At 43.6% G+C, this 26,319-nt stretch overlaps 1 protein-coding gene across 4 annotated transcripts in view; it reads left to right on the forward strand.

Annotated features, from left to right (window-relative positions):
- The window catches only part of ANKRD17 (ankyrin repeat domain 17), a 70,688-nt gene that overhangs the window by 41,282 nt on the left and 3,087 nt on the right, over positions 1-26,319 (forward strand). The window contains exons 8-31 of one of the 4 annotated variants that reach the window (XM_082281811.1): positions 2,639-2,876; positions 3,054-3,245; positions 3,608-3,717; positions 4,429-4,516; positions 5,076-5,203; positions 5,643-5,786; positions 6,343-6,445; positions 7,950-8,705; positions 13,986-14,134; positions 15,242-15,353; positions 15,528-15,673; positions 16,697-16,839; positions 17,280-17,493; positions 17,857-18,032; positions 18,264-18,426; positions 19,158-19,253; positions 19,450-19,566; positions 20,062-20,233; positions 20,460-20,907; positions 20,993-21,148; positions 21,362-21,511; positions 22,002-23,650; positions 24,661-24,858; positions 25,457-25,705. In XM_082281811.1, the coding sequence (XP_082137937.1) occupies positions 2,639-2,876; positions 3,054-3,245; positions 3,608-3,717; positions 4,429-4,516; positions 5,076-5,203; positions 5,643-5,786; positions 6,343-6,445; positions 7,950-8,705; positions 13,986-14,134; positions 15,242-15,353; positions 15,528-15,673; positions 16,697-16,839; positions 17,280-17,493; positions 17,857-18,032; positions 18,264-18,426; positions 19,158-19,253; positions 19,450-19,566; positions 20,062-20,233; positions 20,460-20,907; positions 20,993-21,148; positions 21,362-21,511; positions 22,002-23,650; positions 24,661-24,858; positions 25,457-25,705 (6,097 nt within the window). The remainder of the gene's footprint in view (positions 1-2,638; positions 2,877-3,053; positions 3,246-3,607; positions 3,718-4,428; positions 4,517-5,075; positions 5,204-5,642; positions 5,787-6,342; positions 6,446-7,949; positions 8,706-13,985; positions 14,135-15,241; positions 15,354-15,527; positions 15,674-16,696; positions 16,840-17,279; positions 17,494-17,856; positions 18,033-18,263; positions 18,427-19,157; positions 19,254-19,449; positions 19,567-20,061; positions 20,234-20,459; positions 20,908-20,992; positions 21,149-21,361; positions 21,512-22,001; positions 23,651-24,660; positions 24,859-25,456; positions 25,706-26,319) is intronic. The other 3 variants (XM_082281812.1, XM_082281813.1, XM_082281814.1) reach the window with 3 other exon arrangements.

Consider the following 26,319-nt stretch of genomic DNA (forward strand, 5'->3'; position numbering starts at 1 on the left):
TCTAAAATCAGCCAGTTACGCCTGTTCAAGGAAGTTAATGGTTTCAGATAGGGGAATGATTAACAGAAACCTTTATACTACTTAAAAGTTGTTGGAAAGAAAGTCACGTAGATAAACAGAACTCGAGCTGTCCTTTATCTCACCCTGAAATCTTACTAGAGCAGCCACATAAATATCCTTGGCAATGGCCTTGCAGCCAGTTCCTGGGAGTTGATGGTAAAGTTACCTTGTTTGATATTGCAGTTGCCTTCTCATCAGGATATTTTTGTGGTGGAGCTATGGATCAACCCCTCCTTTCCTTGCCATTCTCTTCTGCCCTTTTAACTCCTCTGATAGACTAAGAAAATTCCATTGGACCCACAGAGATGTTAAAGCCTAATTTTTGTCAAGAATTACTGAGCAGTAGGAAAAAATTGTTCTCCCTTATTTCTGCAGGAAGCTGTTCCTAGGGAGGCAGTTCCAGGCTGGTGCTCAGAGCTGGCAGATAGTTGAGAGTCTCATACCTTCAGCTCTGCTGACGAGAGAAGGAGCAGCTTTCTCTAGCAGTATGCAATGTGCAATAGCTTGCAGTGTGCAATGAAGCAGAGCAAGGACTTCCATCTCAGCATGTTCTTTGTGCAGAAACAGTTACTGCTCTTCAGTGGCACAAGAAGACTTCCTTCTCTAGAACAGCATTGAACTTGAATGTATGCTAACAGATCTGTCTGTCTGTGGCATAGCTAGCACAGGTTTAAATCTTGTCCTACAAGGCGTTCAGGATGACTTCTGCCCAAGAGTTTTTTATAGACGGCAGCTAATATTGATTTAATGCAAGTGGGGTGTTGGGCAATGGCACTTACCTTGTGGGAGCAAAGAGCAGGTTGGTCTAGTTGGCATTTCCTCTTGCTGAAGGACTGATGGCCACAAAGCTTCATCTTTAAAATGCAGTTGGTGCTCTTGTGCAGGTTGCTCAGGTGACTTTTTCTGATCTATTACCAGTTGGAAGGCTTTTCTTGCAGAGCTCAACAGTCCCACCCCGTTGCAAGGTTTATTAAAACATGGATCCAGTTCCCTTGAGTGGTGAAGCACCAGCAGTTTTCCTGCAGGCTGCTTGGCCCACATAGGAAGCTTTGAAGCAAACCTTGGTGCTGTGTTGTGCCATCCCCGTTGTGGATCGGGGGTGAGTAGTGAGCTGTCTTGCCAGAGCCTGATGGATGAGGCACCGTCTCTGCATTTCCCTGAGGAGAGATTCTCTATGGAGTCTTGGAGTTTTTCCCTAAAATAGTACTGTCATTTCATGTAAAAGGTGAATATGTCCTAGTTAATGTCCTAGATATTTTTCCGAGAGGAGACCATGTTTTGCTCCCTGGATATCAGAAGAAGGTATGAAACACTTGAGAAAATGAAGCGGAAAAATGTCAGATGCAGTTTGGTATTTTGTCTGGAAAAGAGCTTTTTGGAGTCGTGGTTTCCAGCTTGGCAAGGATGGCTGCTGTGGCTGCGACTTGCTGCCTCTTAGGAATTAATCTGAGATCAAGGTGTACTTACCTCATTCAGCGACAACCTTGGGATAGCCTTGTATTCCTGGTGAGTGGCTGTTTATTTGCTGCAGCCCTCTGGTGTTTGGTGTGTCAGATTATGGTTACTCTGAGTTGGAACGGTGGCAATCTTCTCATGGAGAAAACAAGCTTGGAGAGTTTATGCTGTTGTTGGAGCGCAGCGACCAAGCCAGTCTCTGCTTCTGTCTGAACAAAGCAGAATGGAATGGCAGTTGGATGTGTCACTGTCAGGCTTCCAGTGTAAACACAGAGCTGAAAAGCCACTTCAAATAGTTCCTGAATTTGTGGCATACTGAAAATACGATGGAGATCCTATGCTCAAGTATTTTTAAAGGAAGAGGGCAAACTTAGGAGCTACCTTTTGGTAGAACGGGTTTGACAGCACGATCGTGGTATCTGGAAAACCCTGCCAGGATCCTGCCAAGGGAAAGCTGTTGCTCAGGCAGGTGGCTCCTGGGATGTGGAAGGAACCCCTGACGAACGGTCTCATTTTGGCTTTTCTGTTGGAAGGAGAAAGGAAGTCTTGACTCCGCTGTGAAATTGAGCAGTGCAGTAGTTTTGTGGGAGCCATGAGGCAAGCCAGGTCAGCATGCACGGCTGCTTCTTAAGAAAGGGAGGAAGCAAAAGGATCTCACTGTTTTTCTTGTGGAGGAGACAAGCTTCTAAAATAGTGGCGAGCCCCCTCTCGACTGTCTGGGCTTTATTTTGGAGTTCCCCCCCACCCCAAAGTAACTCCAAGGAAGTTGATGCCAAACACCTGAACTTGAGTCTGATACAAAGTCGTCCAGCTTGTTACAGCATTGGCAAAGAGGTCTGATACAAGGTTCATCGTATTTTAGTTTTGAATGGCACATGTCCAGTAAAACATGCTCAGCGTTTCTTCGGGTGCTTGTTCAATAGATGATCTTATCCTTTATCCAAATACTTAGGGATAATATTCAGGAAAACTGCACAGCAAGTTTAATTAAATTTTTTGGGCTCATTTTACTCACTCATTACTTTTTGTGTCTTTTGAGGGAATTTTGAGTCTGTGCAAAGCTGTGGAGAAAAGCAGTTTTTCCATTTGGTCAGTCTTTGGATCTTGTTTTTTTCATTTCCAGGATGGTCACGTGGAAGTGGCAAGATTACTTCTGGACAGCGGAGCTCAGGTGAACATGCCCGCGGACTCCTTTGAGTCTCCGTTGACTCTGGCAGCCTGTGGCGGGCACGTCGAGCTGGCAGCTTTGTTAATTGAACGTGGGGCTAACTTGGAAGAGGTCAATGATGAAGGATACACACCACTGATGGAGGCAGCCCGAGAAGGCCACGAGGAGATGGTGGCACTGTTACTTGGGCAAGGTAACTGCTGCGGGGCTTTCTGCGGGCTGGAACTCAGCAGGCAGCTGCCTATGTTGGGGAAAAAAGCACTAAGTTACTTGATTTTTGTTTTCTTTGGTAATAAGATGCCTTGTGCATGTGGAAGTGGTTTGTCTGCTGATCCTGCCTTCTCTAACTGGTGTTTTGTGTTTTTTGAAGGAGCAAACATTAATGCTCAGACAGAGGAGACGCAAGAAACTGCGTTAACTCTGGCTTGCTGTGGAGGGTTTTTGGAGGTGGCCGATTTTCTCATTAAAGCGGGAGCTGACATAGAACTCGGCTGTTCCACACCTTTGATGGAGGCTGCTCAAGAGGGGCATTTGGAGCTGGTTAAATATTTATTAGCTGCAGGTATGGAGTCATTTGGTTAACACTTTTGTAAAGGCTTAATCTAGGAGAAAAATACTTCCTTCAATAGTCATTACATTTTCTTGAGCAGCTTCTTGAAGTTGACTGTGAAGGTCTTTGGAGCCCTAAGTAATTTACTGGTTGGACTCTTAATTTAGCGATCGAGTTGATGTAAACTTGCTTGGAACTAACTTGTAGTTTATGTTTTTATTCCTCTAGAGTATGATCAGGTTATCAGTTTAATAGATGCTGGATTGGAAGGGGGAAGTTTAATTTACTGTTTGATCCTGTAAAGATTGTAGAGGCTTGCCTATTTTCTGTAATGCCCTGATAAAGCTTACAAGGTTTTGTCGCTACCATTTCAGGGGCTAATGTGCACGCAACAACAGCAACAGGTGATACGGCACTGACGTACGCCTGCGAAAACGGCCACACCGATGTAGCAGATGTCTTACTTCAGGCAGGTGCAGATCTGGTAAGTCATTTGCCTTCTTAAAAAAATCTAAGTAGGAAATAAAATTATCAACATCTCATATTCTTTTTGTTTGTTTCTGTGTTCATTGCTGAAAACTTACACGTTCTTTAATGTATTTTAGGCTGTTCAATTACCCTAAAGTGCTGAGGTCAGTTGCAGTCCTCTGGTGATTGATGTCTAAAGCATTTCCAAGCCACTCAAGGTTGCCTGGACAGGAAAATAGGGGATTTCATTCTTTTGTCATGGTATTCAGCTTCAAATTGTTGAGCTGATTCTGGGTTAGTCCTTGTACCTGCAAATCTGTTCTATGCCTTATGCGTCAGATAGCTGACAGTGTGTTTGGTGTATTGTAATGGAATTAAGGTGATGGAGGTAAACAGATTTTTACTTTTCAGTAGGCTTGTACCAGTGTGTTATCAAAAAGTCAAGTTAAGCATGTCAGAAGATGTCCCGTTTAACTAAAATCCCTACCATGTGCCCCAGTGCTTCTTGTCCAGGAGTCACACCTGTGCAGAGACAGGTGGTGAATGGTTCATGTGCCTTCAAGATACCCTTAGTTCAAATGTTAGCTAAATATTTATGTCTAAGTTTGTGAAACACTAAAGAAGGATGTTCCATGTCTAGTACCTTTGCATTCCAAAACCCAGAAGGCTGGCTTGCCTCCTTTCACATGCTACTTTGGATTTTGAAGCCTTTCTTTTTCTGTTCTAGGAGCATGAATCAGAAGGTGGAAGAACACCTCTCATGAAAGCTGCCAGGGCAGGTCATGTTTGCACTGTTCAGTTCTTGATTAGCAAAGGTAAGAGTGTAGGAAGGTTTGTGTTTTCCTGGCATTAGAAACCCTTCATGTTAAGGGCGTGTGAGAGCTCTAGTGTAACTTCCTTGGATTTGTTTTAATATCCTAACTCAAGTAGGCTATTGATTCTCCAACTAGGCATGTAACGATTAGCTGTGGTTTCTGCTGAGATTAGATTAGTGGAACTGCAACTAGTTATGAAAACAGTGTATTTCAGTCTTTAATTCCTAGTAAAAGCAGCAGTAGTAGGGATCACTGGGGTTTCCATGCTCCTGGTGCAGCTTTGGAGCACTGTCTTTGGGATCTGAACTACAAGTGACTGTTGATTTCCAGGTTTTGACTATGGCTTGCTTGATGTTTTGATACAAACCTGAAATTTCCATTTTGTTTCTCTTGGGCTGATTCTCATGAGTTTCTTGTCCCTGCTTTGCACGGAGTAGGACGATCCAGCAGGATGGAATTTTCCCTGTGTAGATTGCAGAGTAGTTAATTCTGTTACTTTTGATAGAGGTGAACCCACTGAAGTCTGTTTTAGCTGATGTTTCCCCTTCTGGTTTTGCAGGAGCAAATGTGAACAGGACCACAGCAAACAATGATCACACAGTGTTGTCGCTGGCCTGTGCCGGAGGTCACTTGGCAGTGGTGGAGCTACTGCTTGCTCATGGTGCTGATCCCACACACAGACTCAAGGTTTGTCCCTCAGCTGCCTCATTTTCCTCTAAAACTGAGGATACTCAACTGAATTTTCTCTTTTTGGATTCTCTGCAACTCATCCAACCTGTCATGATTTAAATGGAAGTTTTCCACAAGCAGATACTCTGCTCATGTACATATTGTTGGAGTTAGTGCAGGTCTCGTGATAACTGTGAATGTAAAGGCTGCCCTACAGTTGTAAAGTCCTGATTGTGGAAGAGGAAAAAAAATTTTCAAGTACATTTTTTTTTTTTAAATATTTCATCAAGTCTTTAAGTTTTGATGTGAACTTGTGGAGATGGAGTATTTACTAGAGCAGAAAACAGTCATTATAGGTACTGTGTTGTGTCTCCCAGAATGCTGCAGTGTTGTTTTGATGATGTCAGTGCTGCTTTGATGATGCTCTTCTCTAACACTGTGATCTTTCCCTCTTCAGGATGGATCAACTATGCTAATTGAGGCAGCCAAAGGTGGTCACACCAGCGTGGTTTGTTACCTTCTAGATTACCCAAACAACTTGCTTTCTGCTCCTCCACCCGATGCCACTCAGCTGACCCCACCATCCCATGATCTAAACAGGGTAAGATTTCAGGCCTGGTGATCTGCAGGGCTTTTTTGCACTTTTTTACTTGGGAGTTTAAAGGTGAGAGAAGAGTCAGTCATGTCATGTCATAAACTGTAGATGAGCACACTGAAGATTACTTTGAGATGTAATGGAAATGGGGAAGACTTGTGAACATTATGATGTAGTGCTTTCATCATTCTTACTGTTCTTGAGATGTTATTGGAAAAAAACACTGAGGGTGGAAAAAAAGAGCAAGTGCAAAGGTCTGCTTAAATGACTCTTCAGAATTGAATTTATAGCCCATTGTGGCTTGTATTTGCTGTACTACAGTATAACACCGTACCGTGCCGAGTATAGTTTGGCAAGTAGTTTTTTGGCTTAAAAATGCAAAGTATGTGGAGATCACATGATGTCTAGGTGTTAATTACTGAAGTCAGCATATTAAAAACTTTATTAAATGTTCTTAGTCACCGTTGAAGTCTACTTTTCTGACCGATTTTGTTTACCTTCTGTTGAACTATAACTCGCACAGAATATGAGAAAAGTAATCTGTTAGTATCCAACGTTTTAGGCTCCTCGAGTACCAGTGCAGGCGCTGCCCATGGTCGTCCCACCCCAGGAGCCTGACAAACCCCCTGCTAATGTCGCCACAACCCTTCCCATCAGAAATAAAGGTCAGTCGTAGTTCTGGAGCTTATTTTCTAAATATCCTTCCTAGGTAGAACATAGTGGCTTGCACTTGTAGCAGGGTAGTTCCTATGAAGAGTGTTTATGGATTCAGTCAAGGAAACTGCAATTTTTTTTTTTTTTAAGAGTTTGCTTATCCACCAAGTATCAGTCATCTAACCCTGTAATCATAAAACGTCAAGAAATCTGCCTAAGTAAATACGTTAAAATCTCTAGTCTGATACACTGAACTAATGCAAAATGTCACCCAGAAGTCTATAGAAATTGGATAATGGAAGTTGCAAAACCCATGTTAATCTCCATATCATAGTTGATTTGATAACTTGTGTTTCCTTAGGGTAGTAGTCTGGGAGTGGGTTTGACTAATTGGATTGAAGGCGGAATTTTTTTGTGGAATAAAATCTTTAGTCTGATCTTTAGGCTCAGGTCCTCCTAGGACTAAATTTGCATCTGTTTGCTCTCGCCATTTTGACAGTGCTTTCTGTACTTAAGAATTCTCTTCAAAAACCAATTTTTATCGAGCATCAGCAGTAGGAAATACAGGCGTGCATGTCCTAAAATTAATCCTGTGTGTACACTTGTATTGTTCTGGAGATACAGCGAGGATGGCTGGAAGAAACTGGGCACCTCCACTGCCTCAGATCCTGAGTTTTGATTTGCCTATCGCCCTTCAAAATTAACCGATTGTTGCTTCTCCACCTGGTATGGCAGAGCATGTCAGCTGTGTTACTGGGGACTTCTGCATAAAAGACCAATTGGATTAGTCCATCGCTTGTTCTTGCAGGAAGGCTGAAATACTTGCCTTGCCTGGGCAGAGAGCTGAGTTTTGGAACAGGCAAAATCATGTCTACTATGGATAAAACGTAGTGGCTAAAGACACCCTGTTAGATCCTGCTAAATCTAAATGACTATCCTGGGTTCTGGCACTGTTTGTCACCTGAGCAAAGCTGGATACCTGGAGCGAAAGGATGCCTAGTTCTAGAAAGTGTAGCACTTAAAATGTACCAGGTCGGTTGCAAAACCGGCGGCCTAGTCCCAGTCCTTGAGATGTTTTTGTATCCCTTGGGCTGCGCTTTCAGGGCTGTCAGCATATGTTTATGTCCCAACACCATACCAGATGCAAAACTCCAAGTAAAGAGACAGCATATCCTTGCTTTTTGTTCCCAGTTTTCTTGTAGCAGCACTCGGTAACAGCGGCTCGAGACAATCGCTTCCTTTGGCAAAAGCATAACGATTGCTGGAGTAGATCTGTCACCGTAGCACAGGGATATGTGGGATGCATGTGCAGTAGTGTGTCCTGTTAAATTGCAATCCGACTGCTGGGTACAAATTGGCAGGTGTTCTTGGAGGGCCTTCGGGACGCGCTGACCTTCTGTGGGTGCTGCGCCCTGGTGCGTAGCCGGCCACGCAGCGGCCCAGCAGTAGCTCTGTAATGAGGATGCCATTCGTATGCACTTCCATTGGTTCTGAGGGGGTTTCTTTTTCACACAGCTGCTTCTAAACAAAAGTCCAGCAGTCATTTGCCAACAAACAACCAGGATGTACAGGGTTACATCACCAATCAGTCTCCAGAGAGCATTGTAGAAGAGGCTCAGGGCAAGTTGACAGAGCTGGAGCAGAGGATAAAAGAAGCCATAGAGAAGAACGCTCAGCTGCAGTCCCTGGAATTGGCACACGCTGACCAGCTCACCAAAGAGAAGATTGAGGAGCTGAACAAAACGAGAGAGGAACAAATTCAGAAGAAACAAAAGATTTTGGAGGAACTGCAGAAAGTGGAGCGAGAGTTACAGCTGAAAACTCAGCAGCAGCTAAAAAAGCAATATCTAGAGGTAAAAGCGCAAAGAATTCAGCTCCAGCAGCAGCAGCAGCAACAGTCTTGCCAGCATCTGGGACTACTGACTCCCGTTGGGGTAGGAGAACAACTCTCAGAGGGAGACTATGCACGATTGCAGCAAGTGGACCCCATCTTGCTTAAAGATGACCCTCAGCAAGCTGCTGCGCAGACGGGTTTTGCACCAATTCAGCCTCTGGCCATGCCACAAGCTTTGCCTCTGGCAGCAGGTTCCTTACCTCCAGGGTCCATCGCAAATCTTACAGAACTGCAAGGTGTTATAGTTGGACAGCCAGTGCTGGGCCAAGCACAACTAGCAGGGCTGGGGCAAGGAATACTGACAGAAACACAGCAAGGGTTAATGGTAGCCAGCCCTGCTCAGACGCTCAATGACACGCTGGATGACATCATGGCAGGTGGGTTTATATTGTTATGAGCAGGTATAATATTTGCTTGACCAGTTGAGGGTATGTCCACTTCTTTTTATATGTGTGTGTGTGTGTTTGTGTATTCCCACAAGCTCTACAGCAAGTACCACTCACTCTCTGATCCCTGTCTTGAGGAGCTGGGAAAATTAGCTTTAACTTTTCAATTTGCAGGGTGAGCTAACTGATGCCTGTTGGTCAGGTTGGTATGGTGGAATGGCATTTTTAACTCTTCATAGTTTGGGGAGGCATGTATTGGAGTTCATGTGTTAGTTGTATTTTGACCTGATCGTAGCTCAGGAATAGCACCATGATGATACTGGGTAGTACTTTGGACTAGCTGAGAGCTGACTGCAGTAGGCTGAGCAACTGCAGCACCACAACAAGCCTGTAATGTGTGAGGGACCTGTGGATTTATCTTCAGAATAAGAGCTGCTCTGGTTGGCCTTCTGTAGTCTTACTTATTGGAAGCTTTTACTTCTGCTTGGAAAAAAAAAAAGGTGCTAATCCTATGACTTTTTGAAACGTCTACTCATAAAAATGACTGCCAACAGAAAACATGTTTAGCCGTACCAAATTCTTGTCATCGCTTCGGAGAATTCTTTAACCAGTGACATGAATGCTCTAAGGCCTTAAGCAGTGAAATAAAAGAATGAAGCAGATTTTAAATGTGAGTTGTCACTGTTGTTTTAGTTTACACCTCACTCAGTTGTGCTTCATCCCCTTTCCATGCTAAAGCAGTCATTGGAATACTCTTTAGCTGAACACAGATGAATTGGTAGCACATGGTCTTAAAAAAGTCACTTGATGAAAAAGTACTAAGATGCTCTTGGTTAAGCTGATGCACTGTCATTTTTAAAAGTGCTGTCTGTCTGAACAAGTCTGCTTTGCAAAGCATGTTAGGATGAGGGATGTGTGCCAGAGGGAAAGCAGGTCTCCAAGAAGGTGTGAGCCCAGAGCTGGTCCTGCATATATTGCAAGATGTGGAGTACAGTAGTGGTACAGAGTCAATGGAAGGTATGGTAAATGATTGAAACTACCAGGTGGTGATTTTTTTCAAGTACTTGGAACACCACTTTTGCAATGAGACACCTGATGAGTGACCTGGTGTCCAGGCAAAGCTTCATTAAAGATGACAGAAACTTTTCTGGAAATCTCGTGTTAAGAGTTGAAGCATAGATCTAAAGAGTGGAAGTGGATAAAAAACCAAATGTATGCATGAAAAAGTAGATAAACGGACATATATCATGCGGTGACAGTAAAGATTTTTCTCATGTGGAACTGCTGGGATACAGGACAACATGAATTTAAAAGCTAGGATGATTGCAGTTCTTGGTAACTTAATAAAGAATCTGTGCAATGCACTCGAGCTGTGTTTAAATATAAGTTAAACATGGAGTTAGGATGTTTGGGACATGTTTAACTGCACGTCATATCTTGAGAAGGTGCGATTTCAGGTCACGTGCTGCGTAACCAAATGCCTGTGTGCGCCTTTTTGGGCAGTCAGGTATTTCCAGTGTGAATTCAAGTGCATATTTTGGTACTGCTCAGCCCCACTTGTTAGTCCGTGCGTGCACAGATGCAGTTGGGAAGGAAGTCTGAATGCGTTTTCTGTCAAGTGGCTGATTTTAGGGTGTTTTTTTAAGCAAGAACAGACACAGACCTGAGTATACAACTTCAGTGTCAGCCTGAGTCCACACATCCCGGTTTAATGTGGAGCAGAAATGGCCTCAGTGTAACACAGAACATTTAAGTAGCAGCTAAGTATTTGATCAGTAACTCCATGTATTGCTTTGAGAGAAGCTTCCAGAGTATTCTTACGGATTTAAATTCTTGTTTCTGAGATGCCTTTAGTTCCATTGCAGAACTGCGTTTACAGCAGCAGTTACAGAAACAAAGCTTCACCTTGACTGTGCAGACTCGATTTAATGTGCATCTCTGTGCTTAATTAGTTGAAAACAATGAGTAAGTAGTAAATAATCCTTCATTTTTTACCTTTGGGCTCCTTTATGATCCTCCTGGAATTGAGGATGAGTGAAAGGCTTGCTCTTGAGCTTCAGATGTTGCGCAAGCTTTTTGCTTGCTGTGAGGCTCGTAAAAAGAAATATTTTTTTGGGGTTAGTTATGTAAATCTTGTATGAAAACATTGCATCTGTTAAGTGGTGTGGTAAAGATCTAAAGAGAAAAAAGACACCTTGTTTTTAATAGCAACCTTTTTATAACGTGGAAACTATTCCAAGGATTTTGTCCAGTCACAGAGCTTCACAAAGAACTTCAAGAATCTTGAAGCACTTGATAAAATGCGTTCCTGGAAGCTTCCTTGTGGGATGAATCGGTTCGAAATGCAGCTGTCTAAATTAATGCATGAGAAAGAGTCTGCCTTGGCTGTAGACTCAATACTGAAAAAGTAACAGTAGAGTGCCAGCATCGCAGGCAAATCGGGTTGTGTCCCACTTGGGACTTGAGCAGGAGCTGGTTTTATGTGGGGCTGACCTGCCTTAGGTGACTTTGCATACTTTTAGCTAATAACCACAGAGACTACAGGTGTGGAATGGTTTTCAGGCTTCATCCATGGATCCCTTCTTGCACAGCAGCAACCATGTGTTTGTGTTGCAATTCAGAACATAACTTGGACTGTTAAAAGTCTGAGGCATGTTCTGCATCTCAACTGCTCCATCGTGATTTTAATCCTGTGTGGCAGGAACACAGTTTGTAATAACTGAGGATACTACAGAGAAATTGGGGGCAGAGAAGGAGCTGATGTACAACAAGCCTGTGGAGTTGGCTTGAAACCAGTTGGAAAAAGCTGAGATGTCTCGTACATTTCTTGTAAAGTATTTTTTTATTCCATCCCTCATCTTGGCTTATTGATGTGTAATGTGGAACAGTTTTTAGCTGTCTGCTGTTGACATTACAAGAGACGAGGAATCAGTGCATAAGGACAATGCTGTGCCCACAGTCAGACAGCACTTGTGAGACATGTGATGTCCACATGAAGAGAAGTGGGGATTACAAGGGTGAAAGCCAAGGGCATGTCACACTGGTGAGGCCAGTGAGCACGGGGAGGAGGTAGTGGCTCTCAGGGTGTTCTCTCTTCATTTAGCTAAGAGAGGGCTGAGGTATGGCCAGAAGGAAAGCAAGATAAAGAGCAGCGCTGTTCCAAATATCAGTAAGCACAAAACTGATTGTCTGATAGCCTGGCAAATGTCTGAGACCGAGACTGGAGCAGTCAGATGGTGCTTGGTGATGTCTTCCAACCAAGAAGCTTGATCTCATTTTCCAACGTGATTGTGGTGTAGGCGGTCCTGTACCAAGTCATGTATGTACTAAAATATTCCAATAGTGAACTAACTTTGAAGACTTGGTTATCCCAGACATGAAATAATGATGTTTCTGTGGTGAAGTACAGACTTCAGTTCACTTTGCCACTAGTCCATTAGACCAGGACAAGGACCAGAGTGCGAAGATAAATATTTGACTGTCAGTGTGTTTAGCCTGGAGAATCATGCTAGTTGGTTACTCTTCTCAGTGCTCAAGACTGCTGTGAAAACCTTTTGGGTTATTGAAAACTTTGAATATTTTAGTTTGGGCACCATAAAAATTCTGTTCATCACCCGTGGCATGTTCAGTAGAAATTTGAACTCCACACAGGTGATGTTGAAATAGATATAATCAAACTGATTACCCGTAAAAATGAATATTATGTCCTAGTGATTCCTGCTGTAGGGATATGAACTAAATTTGTGAATTACTGCTGAAGCACACATCTTTCTTTTTTGGGTTTATTCATTTGTTCTGTATTTTTTGGAGGGGGGAGCGGGTGGTGATTGGGAGGTTGGGGGGTTTTTTTGTTTGGTTTTTCCTCCCCTCACTGCAAATATAAAAAGTAGACTACCTGAATTGAGACCTTCTTAACTAACTTGATTTTTTTTTTGGTCTGAGAATTTACTAATGTCTCCTGTAATACAAAAGATGCTTCCCAGTCCCGTTTTTGGGACTTGAGCAGGAATTTTTAGAAACTGTTTAAAACACATGCTGTTTTTGACTTTATGTCAAAATATTTGGGCATATCTTCAGTATGTTTATTTTAATCCATACCTTGTGTGATTTGTGAGATAAGTGTTCAAAAGGCACCCAAAGATACAGATCAAGGGAGTTTGAGTTCTGAATTCTGATTTATTCTTAAATATAAGGTTAATGGTATTTTTCTGTGATAGAAGCTGGGTGTTCTTTGCTTCTGCTGGTGCCATTTCTTAGGTTCTTTGTTGGGATTTTGTGTAGGAAATCCAGAAAGTAAATTAGTAATGGATGTAAAACACAGCTGCCTTGCAATGGTGGGAGCACACAACTGGGCCTGTTAGGATTCAGGTTTTGTGGCGCTGGTTGGAAAACTGTTTCATTTTGCAGTTTAAAGTGCTTTTGTCAACTGGACAGAAGTGTGTGGGCCTTCACTTTCTCCTTTGCTGTCACACCTGAGAAACAGCTGGAGAAACACTGGAGAAGTGACAGGGAGAAAACCATTGAGTTCTTCTGAGGCAAAGTAGGAAAATGGGTGTTTTCCCCAAAGGCTGCTTTAGACTCAAGTTTGGTCTGTATTTCTAAATGTCCCATGTATAGAATGAATTTCAGGGAGTGCAGCAGTCAGTGCTATCCGTGTTGTGTCCATACACTGTCATCACTGTGAGCAGTGTTACCTTTGCTTACCTAACACCTTGACCAAACTCTCTGCACACTGGCTGTTACAAAGCTTCCACTTCTCTGGTTTCAGCAAATTCTGCTGTGTCAGCATCCTGCCCTGTTGCTTTTTTTTATGTTTATGGGGGGTGGGGGTGAAGGCTGGACAGACGTCTACATTAAAACATTCAAACTGTTTTAAGAAAAATTGCGTAGATACCCGTTGGTTGGACTTGTTCTGCAGCTCTGCTTCCAAAGGTATGGAACTCCAGGTCCAAATAATGGCTGATTTGTTGTAGGAAAGATCTTCGGGTTAAAAAAAAAAATCATCTTGTAGTGGGCTTGTAGAAAACATGTCAATCTAATACTTAAACTCTTTCTTTGATTGAATACAGTAAACCTTTTTCATAGCTCAAATTCTAAGAGTTCAAGGTTCAAAGATTTGGCTAAATGTGTGGAATATATATATATTTGTGGAAAACAACAGTTTTAAGGAGTTCCATCTGTCGATGGGAGTTCATCCCACTGTCCCTTTATTGTCACGCTACACTTGGGAGGTGTTTTGCTTTGACTAAGTGTGGTTCTTCTGTCCAACAGCAGTGAGTGGAAGAGCATCTGCAATGTCAAACACTCCTACCCACAGCATTGCAACCTCAGTGTCCCAGCCTCAGACGCCGACTCCGAGTCCCATCATTTCTCCTTCAGCCATGCTGCCCATCTACCCTGCTATAGACATCGATGCCCAGGTGAGCCTGCCACTCTCACAGATGCACAAAGCTAGGTTTTTTTCTGCATCCTGAATAATTCAGTGGTGGCAGATAGCTCTGTTGTATAATGGATTGGGGTCTGGGGACTGGATTTGCTGCTTTTAGGAAGCCAGAACAGCACCCCAGAGTCACAACCCACTTTCCTCTGTGCTCTCGCCGAACAAAAAAAAAGTCTCTGACTAAACACTTGTATTTCTTATTCCTTTGTTGTCAGTGTGATTATGAGAAACAGCAGAGTTGTCTGCTGACAGAAATTAAATGTTTTCTGGCCTGATATCCTAAGACAAAAATAAGCTGTAAAGCATTGCACACTGAGTTTTCGGTTGTGCTTCCGAATCGTTGGCCAGAGATCACAGAGGTGTGAAAGTCTTGAAACTAATAATTGCTGTGATTTTTTTAGCAGGAGGAAATAATTCAAGCTTTCACTTCCACTAAGGGAAAGGCTTTTCTGTAATGAAAATTATTGTTAAAAGGGCAACTTTATGTTGACTTGGAGCTAGCTGGCCATCAGCAAAAAGCATACACATACTAACTGGCATATATCTGTGCACAGCTCTGGGCTGTACATGACATGACTAAGGTTTAGGCAGCATGGAGTAGAGGAGAGGCAGGAGATCATTGTGGAGAAAAGGAGAGAAACCTCTGGAAAATCAGCCTTTGCTACTTAGTTGCTTGTGGTACTTGGCTTGGATTCTGCTGTGGTGAAGCCTTTGGCTGAACCGGAGTGTTAAGAATTAAAGACAGAATTCTTACCTTCATTATACCATCTAAAGGTCACAGTCAAGCAGTGGTAAAGAAGTTAATCTGGTTAACAGAGCATAGATGAGAGCTCAGTTCTTGAAGAATCTTCAGTTCCTGTCAGGATTTCTTCTTAAATCTCCCAGCAGAGCTGCCTTGAGAGGTAGAATCCTGTCATGAACTTGGACACAGAAGGTAGCTGTGGGGGCATCAATAAACATGCCCTTAGCTTATCGAAGCTTTTTGCTTTGGCATGGGTGTAATTATGTTTTGGCTAACATGCACTGTAACGGGGGCTGTACTTGAAGGAGCAAGTATTTATCTTCTCTGTATGTCTGTTTGGTTTAGACTGAGAGTAACCATGACACAGCCTTGACACTGGCTTGTGCTGGTGGCCATGAAGAACTGGTACAAACCCTGCTGGAGAGAGGAGCAAACATTGAACACAGGGACAAGAAAGGTGGGTATCTCACCATGGCAGTACACAAACCCTGTCTGCTTTGCCAGTGTGTCCCACTGAATAAATCTCCAGTAAGCCTAGACTTCATGTGAAACCTTTAGGCTTGCTTTTCTTGGTGGTTTTGCTCATGTCACTTACGAACGTGGACTCTTCAAACAGTGTTTTCTGTTTCAGGGTTTACTCCGCTTATTTTGGCTGCTACAGCTGGCCATGTGGGTGTTGTGGAAATCTTACTGGATAATGGAGCTGATATTGAAGCCCAGTCCGAGAGAACCAAGGACACTCCCTTGTCTTTGGCTTGTTCAGGAGGGAGGCAAGAGGTGAAGTAAACCTTAAATCTTCAGAAGAAGTGTGTGAATGACATACTGTGTTAGTACAGTACAGGAATCTTCCAGAAAAGATACAGTCACACAGGATGTGTGTTTAAAAAAGATGCAAAGAGCTTCACATTTTCCAATTTAGACATCACAATGTGTTCATAGATTGCTTTTTCTATTTCGGTAACTTGACTGGTGCTGTGCAGGTGTCCTCATGAGTGTAGTCATTAGTGCCCCATCATGGGACTTTTACCAGCATAATTAGGTATAGATATGAAAGTGAATGCCATGAGTGTTCTTGCTGAGAATCAGTAGATGGACACAAATGGGTGCCATATGTGAGCCATATCATAGTTTTGGGGGGAAAAAAAAAGGGAAAACACTGGGCTTTGGGCAGCAGAGATGATGTCAGAATACCCTTCTGCCCAAATTTTTGGGGTTGACAGTATATTTGTTCTGTAATTTCATGGGAAAACATTCTGATGGAGAGCTGTGCATGTCTAATCTAAACTTTTTTAATGCTTAAAACCTGAAAAAGAAGCAAATTTAACATTGCACTGGCAGCGACACCATGGGTTTTCACCTCAGGGTACACTGTGATTTTAAGTTGCTAGGCAGTTCGGTTTCTTGTCACATCCTCTGCAGGAGAGGACAAAAAGCAGAAGTACTCTGTGCACCATATTGAAGCTGAATCTCTGGTTTGGCAGGCTTTAAAGACAGTTGAAATAATCATAAAGAGATCTGCCTTTTCTTACGCTGCTGTTCAATTTGGTATGAATGGTTGAAGCACACTAATCAGCAGTCATGATTGATTTTTTTTTTTAAAGCAAGTTTTACACTGGCTGTGGGAACACAGTTGTGGCCTCATCCGGTCATGAAGGCAAGGGGTGTAGCGAAGCAACTGATTAAAGTGGCTTTCTTACCATTGACATCTTCCAACAGATTATTTAGGTTTGAAAAGCATTTGTCTTGGATAGATTTGCAAGTTTGGGAGAAAACCAGATGTTATTTGTTGAAACACTGCAGGTGGTGGAGTTGCTGCTAGCTCGAGGGGCAAACAAGGAGCACAGGAACGTGTCTGATTACACACCTTTGAGCCTCGCCGCCTCAGGTGGCTACGTGAACATTATCAAGATTCTGCTGAATGCTGGGGCAGAAATCAATTCCAGGCAAGTTCTCTTTTCACCCATTATATCATGGGCTCGCTTGTGAGTGACGTGAAGACAGTGTGTGTGTTCCCTTGGTTTTCCCTGTGTAGTTCACACTCTGTGTGTGCATCCATGTCATGCTTTTGCATCCATTGGGAGGTAGAAAACAGCTCAGGTGTGAGCTGCACAGGTCAAAGGAAAGGGCCAAGCACAAGTTATGCTCCTCATAAGAGATGCCCTTCAATTTGAAGCAATCAAAAAGTAACATGGGTGGTGTTTCTAAGTAGAAGTACTTGTCCTAAACAATGCTGCTATGGAGAACCCCTTGTAGGCTCAGCCGATGTTAGTGTGCAGCTGATTTTTCAGTCTTGCATAAGTCCTCTGCCTTCATTAGTTTATAATAATCACATTTCTGAAATGACCTTTAGAGCAGTTTTGGTTCTTTCTTCCTTCTCTTTCAGAACTGGTAGCAAATTGGGCATTTCTCCCTTGATGCTCGCAGCCATGAATGGGCACACTGCTGCTGTCAAGCTGTTACTGGACATGGGCTCTGATATAAATGCCCAGATTGAGACCAACAGGAATACAGCTCTGACTCTGGCCTGTTTCCAAGGAAGAACTGAGGTGGTCAGCCTGCTGCTTGATAGAAAAGCTAATGTTGAACACAGAGCCAAGGTAAAGAGCAAACAGCTGGAGGGGTCCCCAGAAAGAGGTGCTTGTAAGTCATCGTGTGTCTGTTGTTACCTGATTTTCTTGCCTTTGTGCAAGTCACCTTCTCTAGTTCAGTTCTCTAGTCCAGTTAACTGAACTGAACCAGGTACTGTATAGAAAAAAATGGCTGCATTTAAGGGCTAAGGTTTTGGTGGTTGCAAAGCTCATCAAAAGATGTGCTTCTTCAAAAAGGTGTTGATCCATCTTCAGGTGCTTACAAGCATAAGGACAGTAATGCATTATGTTTGTAAGTTAAATAAATACCAGCTCTCAGGTAAGCCACTCGCCCCCCACTAATGGCTTCTTTCTCCTGCTTGCTTGTTCCAGACTGGTCTCACACCATTAATGGAAGCAGCTTCTGGGGGATATGCAGAAGTGGGCAGGGTCCTGCTGGACAAAGGTGCAGATGTCAATGCTCCCCCAGTACCGTCATCCAGAGATACAGCTTTAACCATTGCAGCAGACAAAGGGCACTACAAGTTCTGTGAGCTTCTCATTAGCAGGTACTGTGTTTGCAAGTGAGCAACTTAAAGAAAAATATGGCTGTATTTAGACTTCATTTTCCCAGGATACAACAATATTTCCAAATATACACAAAGGAAAGGTTCTGTGTCTGTTGACTTTTACTACATAATTTAATTTATCCCAGCTACTCAAACGAAGTTCTTTTTGGGATCAGAGTGTTTCCTTTTGCTCACATGCAGGGTTTTGATGGAATGTGTTTGGTTTTGTAGGGGAGCTCACATCGACGTGCGGAACAAGAAGGGGAATACTCCACTGTGGCTGGCAGCAAATGGGGGCCATCTTGATGTTGTCCAACTGCTGGTCCAGGCTGGAGCTGATGTGGATGCAGCTGATAACAGGAAAATAACTCCTCTCATGGCAGCCTTCCGAAAGGTAGAATGTGAAGTTCAGCTTGGCTCTTAACTAGGATTGTCTTGATCATCCCTACACAGCTTTTAGAAGTAGAACGTACTGACAGAAGCTACATATTTAATATTATGTCAGTTAATTTGAATACTTGGCATTGAATCTTCAGAAACAGATATGTGTGTCACCTGTGTAATATCTGTGTTCAGTTCTTACTGGAATTTGCTTTACAGGCAGTGTAGTGTGAGGCTGGTTCTGGTGAGTGTGAGGGGTGAAAATTGCAGAGTTTCTGTCTGATAGAACTGGGAGGGAACAGGATTGGTTCCTTATGCGAGAGAGGATGAGGACTTTGGTCCAAAAAAGTGCAGTTTAGCCTGATTTGAGTCTACAGATGATTTTGTTAGCAAGTTGAGGTGCTGCAGTACTGGAAAAATTGCAGATGACTGTAGAAGCCTGCAGCTGTTAAGCTGTTAAGAGCTGGGCATCTGAAGACTGCCCCAAAAAAGGCAAAAGTTTGCGAAAATACTTCTGGAGTAAGGGCAACCTGACAAGAGGTAATTATCTGCCTTCTCTGGTGTCAGAAATGTGCCTCACTAGTTCAGAAGGTGAGAAAGATCTCAAAAAAAGTGTTGAGAGCTTCATGTGTTGAGCAGTTGAAAATAAATATTTTGCAAGGAGTGCTGGGACTGAAGTGTTTGTCAGCAAAGCAGAGGCAGCTGGTCTGATAGAAAATGTTGACCTTGAAATTTGTTTTGCAGGGTCATGTGAAAGTGGTGCGTTACCTGGTGAAAGAGGTAAACCAGTTCCCATCCGACTCAGAGTGCATGAGATACATAGCAACCATTACTGATAAGGTAAGATGGGAGGGAGGAAAACGCTTGAGAAGGAACAGTGTTGTGTCTCCGCTTCAGAGACAATGTTATGAATTCTCTTTAGCTCACTGGCCACCAGCTTTCAGCCAAAGCATGAGTCCCATTGGAATTGTTGAGGAAAAACAGCAGGAAATGAGAACACGTGGCGCTTTGTACTCGATGTCCTTTGTCATTTCAGGAGATGCTGAAGAAGTGCCACCTGTGTATGGAGTCAATTGTTCAAGCCAAAGATAGACAGGCTGCGGAAGCCAACAAAAACGCAAGCATTCTGCTAGAGGAACTGGACTTGGAGAAGGCAAGTGCAAAGAGTTGCAACTGGCAATATTTCTCTCTTAAAATTCCAGTTTCGAGTTCCTTCAAGATGAGGTCGGTAAAAGTAGTTATTGGGGTATAGGAGTGTGTGTATTCACCATAATTGGAGTGTCTGAGCATCTTGTTGTTCAAGTAATCTTTGAACTTTGATATTATTCAGAGACATTGGATCAGAAAATGCCAATAGAACTATTTACTCTGTACCAAAAGAAGGATTCTCCAGTCTTGTACCAAAAGAAGGATTTCTGAATATGATTCTGTCAAAAAAAATGAGTGTGGCATTTTCTAGTCATACTCATATGGATCTTAGATCTAAACCCTGTTTTGTGACCAAAATTGTAAAAAAATAGACTCATTTACTAGAAACTATATACTGTAGTAGAAATAAAACAGGAATGTCCATGGAAATAGAAAGCATTTGGATTTCTTGAAATGCATGGGACACCCTGTAATGCTGTTCCATGTGCTTGACTTGTAGCTAAGGGAAGAAAGCAGGAGACTGGCTCTGGCTGCCAAAAGAGAGAAAAGAAAGGAGAAAAGGAGGAAGAAAAAAGAAGAACAAAGGCGAAAACTAGAAGAAATAGAAGCAAAAAATAAAGAGAATTTTGAACTTCAGGCTGCTCAGGAGAAAGAAAAATTAAAAGCTGAAGGTGATTACTGCATTATTCCAAGAAAAGAATGAAATTCTGTATGAGCTGACAACTTTAATAGATTTATGGATCTCTGCATAGTCAAGGGTTTTGTGTGCTTTGTGGAGCTTTGTAAAAAAGTTAGTTCTAAGTTGTTTGATAGGACAGGTGTGATTTGGAAAGCAAAATACTCAAGTTTCCTCAAACCAGCTAAATTATTCCTGCTTTGTCTTTACTCTTCCATCAGATGATCCCGAGGTCCCAATGGAGCCTCCCAGTGCTACCACCACCACCACCATAGGTATATCTGCAACCTGGACAACGTTGGCAGGCTCTCATGGGAAGAGGAATAACACCATCACCACAACAAGCTCCAAGAGGAAAAACAGGAAAAACAAAGTAACCCCTGATAATGTTCAGATTATATTTGATGATCAGCTTCCGATTTCCTATAGCCAACCAGAGAAGGTGAATGGGGAATCCAAGAGCAGCAGCACTAGTGAGAGTGGTGACAGTGACAATATGAGGATCTCCAGCTGTAGCGATGAGAGCAGCAATAGCAACAGCAGCCACAAAAGTGACAATCATTCTTCCACAGCTGTCACTAACACACAGAGCAACAAAAAGCAACCGTCGGTGCTCGTCACTTGTCCAAAGGATGAGAGGAAAGCAGTCCCTGGCAAGTCATCCATCAAGTAAGTTCCTGTGACTGTGTATGCCAAGTGTAAGTCATCCTTTTTTTCCCCCCCACATAATGACAGCATTTAATTTCTTTTGCAGGTTGTCGGAAGTTATTAATGAAGTGACGAATAATTCCTTGTCTACTTGCACAAAATCCGCTCCTTCTCCCCTTTCTTCTCCAAATGGAAAGCTAACCATTGCTAGTCCTAAACGTGGTCAGAAAAGGGAAGAAGGTTGGAAGGAAGTTGTGAGAAGGTAAGCAAAATATTCCCCTAATTCCTTTTGATGCTGTCCTTTGTGTAGCCTTCCCTGGAGTTACTAAATGACCTTCTTTTAGTGGATTTGAGATATCACAAAGGTGCTGTTGCATAGGTTGAATTGGAAAACATGGAATTCTTTTGACCATCCTGCCCACAGCTTCTTGCCATGGAAGTGTTTCCCACTTAATACTGTTTCCTTTTTATATAGATCCAAGAAGGTTTCTGTTCCATCAACTGTGATTTCCAGAGTTATTGGCAGAGGAGGATGTAACATCAATGCGATCCGGGAGTGCACGGGAGCGCACATAGACATTGACAAACAGAAGGATAAAACTGGAGACCGAATAATCACAATAAGGTGAGCAGGATTCTGCATTGGCTCCCTCCTGTGGGTATTTTCTCCTTGAAGAACATTTGTCTGTACAGGAAGATTAAAGGCTTGATCTGGTTGTTCCTTGGAAGATCACTTGAAGGCAGAGGAGACGAATGGGGTGGGGAAACAGAGTACAACCACCAACAGGTACAAAAGACAGCTTGTGATACAAGGTAAAGCATAAACGTTGGGATTCTGTGTTTGGGCTTGTTTAGACTTGGTGAAATATGAAGGAATATTTAGGGAAGCAAATGTTTTATCCATTTGAGTTTTTTGGGATTTGGAATTTTCAACTTGAACTTCTTGAGTAGTTGTCTGCAGCAGGACTGTGCCAAGCTCAGTTTTTTGGATAGAGGGTTATTTTCCTGTTCGTGTTAGTGTGATGGAAGACAGGCTGGATCATGTCTGGGAGGTCCTTGGCTGTAATGGTGTGTAAATGCTTTAGATACACTTTTCCTGTCCTTCCTTTTTGTAGGGGTGGCACAGAATCGACCAGACAGGCCACACAGTTGATCAATGCTCTGATTAAGGATCCAGATAAGGAAATCGATGAACTGATTCCAAAGAACCGTTTGAAAAGTTCGACTGTAAATTCCAAAATAGGGTCCTCGACACCTGCCACCACTACAGCTGCTAACAGTTCTCTTGTGGGCATCAAAGTGACCACCGTAGCTGCTTCGTCGACATCTCAGAGCGCCTCTGCGCTCACCGTGCCTGCAATCTCCTCAGCATCCACTCACAAAAGCATTAAGAACCCCGTGAACAACGTGCGGCCTGGTTTCCAAGTTTCTCTTCCGTTGGCATATCCTCCTCCGCAGTTTGCACACGCGCTCCTCGCTGCTCAGACTTTCCAGCAGATACGTCCGCCTCGGCTGCCCATGACGCACTTCGGAGGTACCTTCCCACCAGCTCAGTCCACGTGGGGTCCGTTTCCCGTCAGGCCGCTGAGCCCTGCGAGAGCTACGAACTCGCCGAAACCTCACATGGTGCCTCGCCATAACAGCCAGAGCAGCAGCGGTTCTCAGGTGAATTCAGCAAGTTCTTTGACGACGAGTCCCACGGCGACGACAACTTCAGTGGCTTCTACTGTGCCTGGATCTTCCACGAGCGGCAGCCCGAGCTCCCCTTCGGTCAGGAGGCAGCTGTTTGTCACAGTGGTGAAGACGTCCAACGCCACCACCACCACCGTGACAACCACAGCAAGCAACACGAGCACAGCGCCCACGAACGCCACGTATCCAACTCCTACTGCCAAAGAACACTACCCTGCATCTTCCCCCTCATCTCCCTCTCCTCCTGCGCAGCCGGCGGGCATCTCCAGGAGCAGTCCTTCCGACTGCGCGGCAGCCTCTCCCAATAAAGGTGCGCCTCCATCTGAGCCGGAAGCGGGGAGCCCGCCCGCAGTGGACGCGGGTGGCTCGACCAGCAGCAGGCAGCCCAATCCTGGGACCAGCAGCTCCTCTGTGCATCCCGCTCATCAGCAGCCCCCGGGAGCTCCTCTGCCAGAGGCCAGGCCCCCTCTCCAGCAACCTCAGGTTCCTGCACCAGATCCTCGCATGGTTGTGCCTCCAAATCTAGCAGCGACGAGCTCATCTGCTCCCGTGGTAGGTGCGAGCAATGCTCCAATGACCTACCCTGTGTCCCAGGCGTCCATGGGGTCCGCTCAGCCCACAGCCAAGATGGAAACCCCGGCCATCAGACCGCCTGTCCATGGAACCGGCAGCGTCCACAAGAATCCGGCTCCTGTGCAAAACTCCTCTGTCGCAGTCCTCAACGTTAACCACATCAAAAGGCCCCACAGTGTTCCTTCTTCAGTGCAGCTTCCTTCTACCTTAAGTACACAAAGTGCTTCTCAGAATTCGGCCCACCCGGCGAACAAGCCCATGGGGAACAACTTCAGTGCTACTCTGCCTTTTGGGCCCTTTAGTACGTTGTTTGAGAACAGCCCCACGTCTGCTCATGCCTTCTGGGGTGGGTCTGTCGTTTCCTCTCAGACAACACCAGAATCCATGCTATCAGCAAAGTCCTCATTTTTGCCAAATTCAGATCCGTTACATCAGTCTGACACTTCCAAAGCCCCAGGTTTCAGGCCACCATTACAGAGGCCATCTCCAAGTCCCTCAGGTAAGTTTCTGGCTTGTGTCCATACCATAATAATGCAGTTTATTCTCATGTTTTTTAGGTCAAGTTGAGTTCATTTTAAGTGCCCTGTCAAATCTAGTAACAATTTGGCAGCTGATGGGCTCGATAAAATAGGATTTTTGCTGTTCCGGTCTGTTCTCCTGTAATAGCTGAGATAATTAAAACACTCATACTTCCACCTCCCTTCCCTACCAGCTAGCGACTGTTCTAGTTTGTGATACCTTGTCCTGAGGCTGCAGAAAAATATGCAGCATCTTCCAAGGGTTAGGATGGTAAAAAGAGTGGTGTTTTGATGTGAACTTGTAACTTACAAGAGGTGTGTTGTCTTAATTACTAAATTTGATCCATAAAATGTAATTTCCTTCACTGCCTGAAATTTTTAGTGAGGTGTTGAGCTTTCTGCCCAAAACAGAGGCCAAGGGGTTGTCACAGAACCTGTTCTGTAGCTTCCACAACGTTCACACATGGTGTGGACCATCTCTGCCTATTTTTGTAGGACCACTGAGGTGTTAATGGATTGAGAGATATGACAGAACTTTTTTTCCTGTTTGCGAATATGATGGTGTTGAATTTTTTCATCTTGATATACTTACTAGCTAGCATTTTGACTACGGCCCTGTATGCCCCTAAGATACACAATAGAGTAAGTCTTAGATCCCTAAGATTTTATTTTTCCCTTTCTTCCTTGAAGAGGACACAAAGGGAGTGGCAATTCTTGTATTTTGAGTATCTTGGCTATTTGGTGACATTTGGTGTTAATGAAATAAGAATCATTCTTGATTTATCTATACAGCACAACTGCCACAAACTGAATAGACTTGCTGAGTGTGAAGGTTAATACTCCAGTTTCCTTTGGAAAATTGCAACACACAACCCCAAAGATGGATTTGATTTAAGTTTCCCTTTTTTCCTTTTTATTTCCATGATACGGGCCACCTCTTGATGGAGATGTTGGAGTTCTGGGAGTCACTTGTGCCCATTTTCTCTTGTAGGTATTGTCAGTATGGATTCTCCCTATGCTTCTGTAACACCTTCTTCTACACACCTGGGGACCTTTGCCTCGAACCTGTCGGGAGGGCAGATCTACGCACCCGGCACACCTCTGGGTGGAGCACCTGCAGCTGCTAATTTTAACAGACAGCATTTTTCCCCTCTTAGTTTATTGCCTCCATGTTCATCAGCATCAAATGGTGAGTTCTGGTCAGCGGGAAGCTGCTGTATAAATAAAGTTGTCTCGCAGAACCGCGTAAGGAATTCCGGGAGAAAATCCTTAGGGTAGGTTTTGGTACCTTCCTCCACCTCTGGCCCCTGCAGTTTGGAGTTCTTTGGACAGAAAACAAATAAGCTGTTAAGTGCTGGCTTTATTTAGGGAACATGTTAGTCTGTTTCATTGGCAAAAATAATGACAAAAAACCCTTGCAGGGAACAAGGCAAGACTTAAAAAAAAAAAAAGAATAAAAAACAAACCCAACAGAAACATGGTTTTATGTGGGCTTATTTCAGCTCTGGTTTAGGATATAATCCTCAAATGCTCTGTTGCTGATAGACAGTGGTGCTTAGTTAAGGTTTTGTGGTGTGTGTCCAGTGGCTGAGCTGCCAGGGCATGCTAAGTATTTTATATATGGGACTAAATCAATGGTGAGTATCTCCATGATCTGGAAATAAAATTATCCTGAGGTGGATGAATCTGGCATTAACCAGCTGCCCATTGTCAGTTGCTGGACACTGAAGGATAGGTTTGTGGGATCTGGCTGCCATCACTAAGTGCTCCTGTTGCTCTCCTTGCAGAATCTCCTGCTCAGTCCGTGTCTTCTGGAGTACGAGCACCTTCTCCCACCCCTTCAGCAGTGTCCTTGGGATCAGAAAAACCCAGTAACGTTTCTCAGGACAGAAAAGTTCCTGTTCCTATTGGGACTGAACGGTCTGCACGTATTAGACAAACTGGAACGTCTACTCCTTCCGTAATTGGGAGCAACTTGGCTGCCCCAGTGGGACATAGTGGGATCTGGTCCTTTGAAGGTATAGGTGGCAGTCAAGGTATGTGTTGTTCATAGATGCACTTGAATTGATCACACCGTTGTGTTTGCCAAACTTGTCTTCAGCACGGGAGGATGCAGAAGCGAGTGCCTGAAAATACTGAAATGTTCTTTCCCAAGGATCTGGAGCAGGGACTTGTCTTTGCCTTCCGGTCCACTTACTTGTTTTAACAAGGTTTCTGAAACCCTCAGGGGTTTCTGAAAATGTCCTGGCTGTGAAGATTTGGTATTCCAAGTAAGAACAGGAAAAATAAAAACAGGGTTTATAGGGATCATTCGATTTAGGAGGAGGGAAATTAAGGTGTCACAAGATAACTGTCTGGGGTTTTTTGTTGATAAAGAGATTGATTGTACAGTAGGAGTTAGTATTTAATTTGTAGCTAAAGTAGAACCTTTTGTGCTGAGGATGGTGTTTTTATAAAGTGATAATATTCCACATTTGGGTTTCCTTTGTTCTTTCCAGCCATTTGCTTTCTACTAGCACAAGGCTCTTGGCTCTCCTGGAGTCACACACAATGCAGTACTTCAGAATTTTATTAAGAATTTCAGTCAGTGATGTTATGGCTTTTCTCACCGAATTTGTCAGGAGTCTTGGATGCAAGTTTTGGGAGACTG

This window comes from Coloeus monedula (assembly GCF_965178545.1).
Source record: "Coloeus monedula genome assembly, chromosome: 5".
NCBI lineage: Eukaryota > Metazoa > Chordata > Aves > Passeriformes > Corvidae > Coloeus > Coloeus monedula.